This window comes from Schistosoma mansoni (assembly GCF_000237925.1).
Source record: "Schistosoma mansoni, WGS project CABG00000000 data, supercontig 0037, strain Puerto Rico, whole genome shotgun sequence".
Classification (NCBI taxonomy): Eukaryota; Metazoa; Platyhelminthes; class Trematoda; order Strigeidida; family Schistosomatidae; genus Schistosoma; species Schistosoma mansoni.
Genome location: NW_017386026.1, coordinates 825291 through 832546, shown reverse-complemented (window position 1 = coordinate 832546; position 7256 = coordinate 825291). Strand labels below are relative to the sequence as shown.

The window sequence follows — 7256 nt, the reverse complement described above, 5'->3', positions numbered from 1 at the left end:
CTAACTGTTTTAACCTTAAGGCTAGAAATGCATGAGTGTGAATTAAAACTAAAGGCCTTGAGCAGAGAGTGGGAAACTAATCTATCACTTGGTTAGTTGACAAACAAGAGAGCAATAGAGAAAGCAAGTCATCTGGAACACTACTCGATTTATTCCTAATTCCCGATTCAGATTAACGTGAAAGATACATTAATAAATCGATGACTAACACGACCACACCGCACAAACAATCAGAAAAATACAAGTATATCCAAACCGGGTATTAGGGTAGAAAAATATAGTACATTAGGTTACATTCAAATTATAATAGCTTTAGAACAGAAAAGGGTATAGCAGTAAATCGTACACCTGAAATAGCTTATGTTTCATTGAATAAACAAGGGACATAACTAAATTTTGGTGTCTTAAAACTCGAAATAAAGTGAAATAACGTGCCCAAAAATAGCTTCCATTGTTTGTCAAGGCTTCTTTATTTCTCTGTTGTTTAGACCAAGCAACAAACTGCATTCCCACCAAACAAAAATTCAATGAGCCTATATTTCTACTCCAGCTTTACACAAAAACGGACTAGTTTTTGGTGGAGTTTCGTTTCCTGAACTGAATAGTTTGGCTATAGGGCTTCCATTGTTCTTTTGAACATCAGCACAAACTTCGGGTAGAAGTGAAGTATTCGAACTTCACATATTACTCTCGGCTTGTCCTGTCGACATCGATCTTGACTGGATATTGTTGACCTTTAACCTATAATTATCTGCCTCTTTATTTTGATTGTATCTCCCTTTGATCTTATGTTTGGTCCAATATTTGTCCATGAGTTTTCTGACTGGTTGATATATTGGATCGATTTCGATGTATTTGTTTATTGCTGATTGTCCTGAGTGCCAAGCTTCTAAAAATTCTCTGGCGTTTTTGGAATTGCCTCTATCCAAAATCTCCACATTTTTCCGGTCGAATGTGTATCCGCAGTTGTCCACGTGCATTGATATAAGTGAAGACATGTCATGGCGTTTGACTGTTAATTGGTGTTCATGCAGGCGAAGATGAAGGGATGTCCGCTTTGTCCAATGTAGTGTTTTTCGCAGTTGGCACAATTTATTTTGTAGATGATGTTTGGTTTGTCTTCTTTTGTCAATTCATCCTTTGGTTTGCATAAGATTGAAGGGAGTGATTTTGTTGGTTTGTGAGCAACATCTATCCCGAAGGTTTTCAGCAGTCTCGTTGTCGTTTCTGATATACGTTTTATGTATGGTAGGGTGGTCCTTTAATTGATTTCTGTATTTGACTTTGTTTCTGCTGATGGGTGCGGCTGGGATTTTTCGATGAAGTTGAGTGGGTAGCCGTTCTTTTGAAGGATGGTCTTCAAGTATTTTTCTTCATTTTTCGTGCTGTAATTGTGTTGCAGTGTGTCCTTGCCCTCTTGAACAAGGGTTGTACGCAGTTGGTTTTGTGAGTTCTTGGGTCTTCGACGTCTTCAATGACATCAAGTTCACCATGGAACAGGAGTCAAACGACAAGCTATCATTCTTGAATATATTAATCACCAGAACCGACACAGGTTAACTGGAGACTCAAGTGTACAGGAAGCCGACCCACAGTGATCAAATTCTCAACTACAATAGCAACAATCCAAGAACTATCGAATCACTGGTCAACTCAATGAGCGAGTTTCGCTTTGATCCTGATACTGGTGTCACATTTCAATCTTGTTTCAAGCGATATGAAGATATTTCCTACATTAATTTTTCTCATCATGATCACTCTTCAAATGTGAGAATTCTACTTCGGAAACTTGGAACAACCGAGCATGAAGTATTGAAATCTTATCTTGCCAAAAAACCCATGACTTTTCTTACGATACTACCGTATAAAAACTAACAGAGACCTTTACATCTCATACTTTATTCAACTTGCGATGTCAGTGTCTTAAAAATGTAAATAGACCTGAGGGTTATTTTGTTTTATAAGCCGCGTTTCTTTAGTAAGTAATGCGAGAATTTTAAGTTTCGTTTACTTCTAGATGAATAATTTAAGTGCCTTATCTTTGTATGAGGATTTCAGTCATCGTCAGACTCAGATATTCGTACCAGAATTTTAAGCCGGACGGGGTCAGATCCCACCAATCTTACGTCGAAAGATATTCAAAATGAATGTCATCGTATTATTAGTCTTAAAAATGATACTAAAATAATCGGATGTCCAGATCCTAATTAAACATCCGTTGTTAACCTTAATTCATTTTACTTGATGGGAATTTCTCATTCAGACCAATGATTATTTCGAGGTTAGGGTTAAAATATGTTGACAGCACTTTTGATGACAGTATTTCCTTACTGTCATAAAAGTTCTCTTGACATAAGGGGGAACAGTGTCATTGTCTCCTTACTCAGAAGTTCGTGCAGAGGCGCGCGGTGTCGGTGCATAGGTGGAAGGAATTGGGCATAATAATTTACTAACCCCAAGAATGATCACAGTGAGTTGAGGTCAGATGGTAGTGGCTTTAGCCTTATGGTTTCAATATTTTTCAGATCAGAGCGTGTTCCGTAGCGATCAAGTAGTAATTTCACCATAGTTATAACTTTGTAACGGGAAGTTACTATGTTTAACCACTATTTAGTAAATATGATGAATAATATACGCGGTGATGTTCGTTCAGTCACAACGCAGAACTACGTACGTACGTATATCAGCACAAGTTGCCATACCACATTAGCACAGAGATCCAAGTCCCATAGTGGTAGAGGTAGTAAAAGTATAAACAGTAATCGGAAAGATTAGGGCTTGAAAATGTTATTCAAGAAGTATAATCGAGTGAAATAAATTTGGAAAGAGAAAAAAGATAGAGATATGAAGAATTCAGAAGATTGGAATTTGGTAGAACACAAAGAGTGGATGCACCTTCACCATTGCAAACGGTTTTGAGCCATGTCATTCAAGGTCTCTAACCATCAGTTGCTATCGTCTCTCAGATCCTAATCACGTAGTCTACACCTACCAACATGGCTCAGTCCACTTGTCAGTGACTTCGTCAATTTGTGCCATGTTTTGGTCCGGCCGCCCCTAACTTTCTTCCAACCTACTCCTCCTACACCATAAAACATCGTTCGTCGGGGCAGTCGGTGGTTGGGCATACGTAACACACGTCCCAGCCATCTTAACTGATGAGGTTTCACTACTTCGTCAATTGATTTGCCATCCTTATCTAGTACCCGTTTCCTGACAACTGCATTGCTTACTCGGTGGTCCCAGGATATACGAGCAATGCTTCGATGACACCTATGATTGAATGCTAATAACCTACGAATATCCTCCACTCTTACTGGCCATGTTTCACAGCCATAAAGTAGGACGGAACGAACTGCTGCACAGTAAACAGGTCCTTTGGTTGCTAGACGGATACCTCTCCTACGCCATGAATGACGTAAGTTAGCAAAAGCTAGTCGAGCCTTCTGTATCCGTGCTGGGATTTCTTCACACACCAGATCACAAAGGCTAATGATAAGTGAAGCGGTCGACACGCCCAAGTACTTCACTCCCTATCATTAGTTCAGGCACCGGTGCAACCCAATCGTGAAGTAACATTTTGCACTTCGAGGGGGAGAGTCGCATCCCGAACATGCCTGCATTGTTGCTTATAGTGGTCAGATGACTTTGCATTTTGTCAGCGTCTTCACCAAAAAGAACTATATCATCGGCGTATTCTAAGAGGTTCTTTCCTACGTTCAGTAAGACGCAGGCGAGTACGCGCTCCAGAAAGAGCGACAGTCTTTTATCGAGCCTCTCCATCGGTGGCTGATAGCAATGTAATCTATTTGAGTTCAACTTTAAGACGAATTCGGGGGTCTCCATGTCAAAAAATTCTTTTCTTATGCTTAAAGTTAGTATTTGCTAGAAATAGGTGGTTGTCTGAGCACAACTGCAACAGACACTCGCCATTATCTGTTCTTTGAGCCACGACACCATAAGATCCACCCATGTTTCTTTCCCTTTCGCTTAGTTTACCTACTTGAGCATTAAAATCACCAGACACTATCACTACCACGCGGTGTTGTTATGTGGATTTTATTTGGAAACTTTGTGGTTACTAACTTTTATTGGCTTTTGTCAAACAAGCAATGTCACACGTGAGGTTGTTCACCATCAACTATTAACTACTTGTAAACAAATGATCCGAAGTATAAAAGCCATATTCATGGTGTAGTGTCAACTATATGAAGTTACCCGATTGCGACCACATCCTTTTTCTTTCCTTTGGAAAAATCAAGTTGACAATATACCTATAACAAGTTGGGACTGTATTGCATGATATGCGAAGTAATCAAATAGTCCAAAGTCGTAATGACAAAGTTTTCATTTTAACAACAAATTGATAATTTACCTTTAATGAAAACGTCTTTCATAAGATATTTACCTTATTTCACACTAAAATGCTATAATCTTTTGTTACGCGTTTTGTTTTTTGTTTCATTCCACAGAGAGTAGAAAGTCAGAAACAGTCGTGAAATTGTAATTGTTCATAATGTATCTTATTTTTCAATATTTCGAATAAGAAAATACATTTTTTTAAAATCAAGCTAGTAATTATTTCTTTTTCTTCAAAGGTTTTGAAGTTTTAGTAGGCTTTTTCCTAGATGGCGACTGTTGCTTTGAACTATATTTCTGTGCAATCTTATCCAGAAAGTTTTCTGATGATTTTAGTGCATTTTCATGTCGTGCTTGAATTGCCTTAGCCAATGTATCTAAATCTCCTTCATTAACATCAACTTTCTGTTTTTTGTTTTTCTTGTTCTGTTCCTTTGCAAACAGCTTTTCTTCTTCTAGCGCTCGTTTAGCTCTTCTCGCTGCTTTCTCAGGTTTTTCATGTGTGTACTTCGTATATGTATCAATTTTACCACTAGATATCAATTTGTCAATAAGACCACGAACTCGAGTTTCATCTCGATATGACGTGAGCAATAAAGACTCCATTATAACATCCATATCACCTTTAGAACGATTGTAGATTTCGATTAAATCTTCCGTTTCCTGTTCACTTCCTTTATACTTTTTACAGTAGTCATCTATTAGTTTAGTTGTGACTTTCGGGAACAAAAGTTGCCAGTATTTAACCCAATCATCAAATGATTTGCCTGTAATCTCATCGTCTTCATCGATAACACCTAAAAATTAGGATTATCCCATTTAAGTTTTGCTAATCGAGAACTAACCTGTCTCATCATAGACTTTACGTTTCTCGTCATCTTCCATGTACGAATAGACTCTAGACAGCACTTGGAAACGTTTTGTCGCCTCTGACTTTGAATCACTGTCATGGCGATCAGGATGATGAAGTAAAGACAATTTGTAAAAAGCTTTACGAACTATAAAAAGATGACATATTTCATATTGTATATTTACGTTCAGTTTTTTCACACTTCTTAGTCACTCCTAAGACTTCATATAAGTTCTTCGTGTGAAAGTATTTAACGCAATCTTTTAGCAAACTTGACGCCATATGGCCTCAAAAGTCTAAAAAAAATATCAGAATTTTGAGTGCACAACTAAGCGAAAATACATACGACTGTATATGGCAATCAAAATATATTTCAGGAAGTGTCTCATGATTAAAAAATTTTAATATTTGACTCGTGTTTCCCCGTACTCTTGTCTAGCAAGCAGTCTCAAGAGGTATTAGTGAATAGAAAAGTTGTCAAACATTTGCTTGAAATTTACGTCTTCTATATCATCAATCATCATACATATAGAGCGTCGTACAATATGAATCCGCCCTAAAATCGTACTTTATTCCATTTATCACCAACCTCTTAGTTTTTTTTACAATGCAGTTTTGAATCCCCTTTGTGCTTTAAGCGTCATATATGACAATTTCGAGTGACGAAATGAGAAATCTATTATTAAATTAACCATACTTAGAATTTCTATGGTAAAACTGAAAAGTTAATAAATACACGAATTCAGAGGTGAAACATTGACTCCTAGATAGTCATTGTTATTCGGATGACTATAACAATAACAGTTCATGACACAGAACACTAACTTCTTATGAAAAATGTCTACTTAAGAACTCATCAAATGGAGAGTGCTAGTTACATTAGATATTTTAAGTTTGGTTTGAATGTCGGTAGGTTTATCAGCCAAATATATCCTACGCAAGAAGGCGTGAGATTCCTTAGGAATGGTGCTGATGAGATTGCTCTCAGAATACAGTATATCAGGCAGTATTCTTACATTCCCATCTAATTTCAGTAAATGACTAGGCAGTAAAACATCCTCTACGTCGGTAGCCTTTGTGAGCACTACGCGAAGTAGCCTTGGGTGGTTTTGATGCTTGGAGTCCTTTCCTCGAGTGAGCCATGTGACCATCAGAGGCTCTATATTGGGAAGTTCGAGCTTTCTGTTTGACTCTTCTTAGAGCATTCTGTCATTTTTGTTCTGCCGATTGAGGGAGAAGGTCGGAGCTGTCTTTAAGGTTCATGTTTATAAGGAAATCATCGCGAACTGTGATCGTCTTCTCAGGTTTCCGGGTACGTTCAAGATGAAACTTTTTGTTTGGTAAATGAAGCGCGTTCCAGATTCTCTGATGACTGGTTGTAGTCTTGGGAGTAAACTGTACAGCCAGATCACCACTTGATTTCACTATAATACCTGAATTGTTCAGCTTTATAGACGGTGGCACCCGGTCACTTTTGATGGGGGTCCGATCGCCCACAGGAATTTTGGGGACCACTGTTGCATTCAGGGATCCTGTGCTAGAAGACCCAAGTTTGCTGAGGGAGTTTAGTGTTGTAGATGTTATAATGGTGCTAAGCTTCAGCATGTCCTCACTGGCATCGATGCATGTCCCGTCTATACTAGCATTTTTGAGGTCCCTCTTTTTACTTTACCGCGTGCCATTGCCTGTCTACTCGTTTTAGGACTACCTTTTTCAGGTTTACTGGCAACTCCTTCCACAGACCTGCCAGGAGAATGATGATAGTGCTCAGCCAATCCTCAGCATCCATGTTCCACGTGCCGTAGACCCACCTACGACCCGACTTATCACATGTGTCGTAAGCAGTTACTGTAGGATCTGTGAATGCATCGTGGAACCAACACTTGCTTTTGTCACACTGCATGCCAGAGGTGACAGCTAAGCGACATCCTGGTCGCCTAAAAGAATTCTTTAAGACTATGGTGATGTGAAATTTTTTATACATTTAGGCGAAAAATAGACAATTTAGCGACATTTGAAACAGAGCGACATATAGGGGAAATTCCGC

At 38.5% G+C, this 7256-nt stretch overlaps 1 protein-coding gene across 1 annotated transcript; it reads right to left on the bottom strand.

Annotated features, from left to right (window-relative positions):
- Nucleotides 1–4578: 4578 nt before the first annotated feature.
- On the bottom strand, nucleotides 4579–5492 carry Smp_083450 (DNAj homolog subfamily C member, putative; the record flags this gene model as incomplete). The annotated part of the gene is made up of 3 exons (XM_018790740.1): nucleotides 5395–5492; nucleotides 5205–5357; nucleotides 4579–5156 (listed from the first exon to the last, which is right to left on the bottom strand). The coding sequence occupies exons 1-3, from the start codon at nucleotides 5489–5491 to the stop codon at nucleotides 4579–4581; spliced, it is 828 nt and encodes a 275-aa protein (XP_018645981.1). The 5' UTR covers nucleotide 5492.
- Between the last annotated feature and the right edge of the window lie 1764 nt (nucleotides 5493–7256).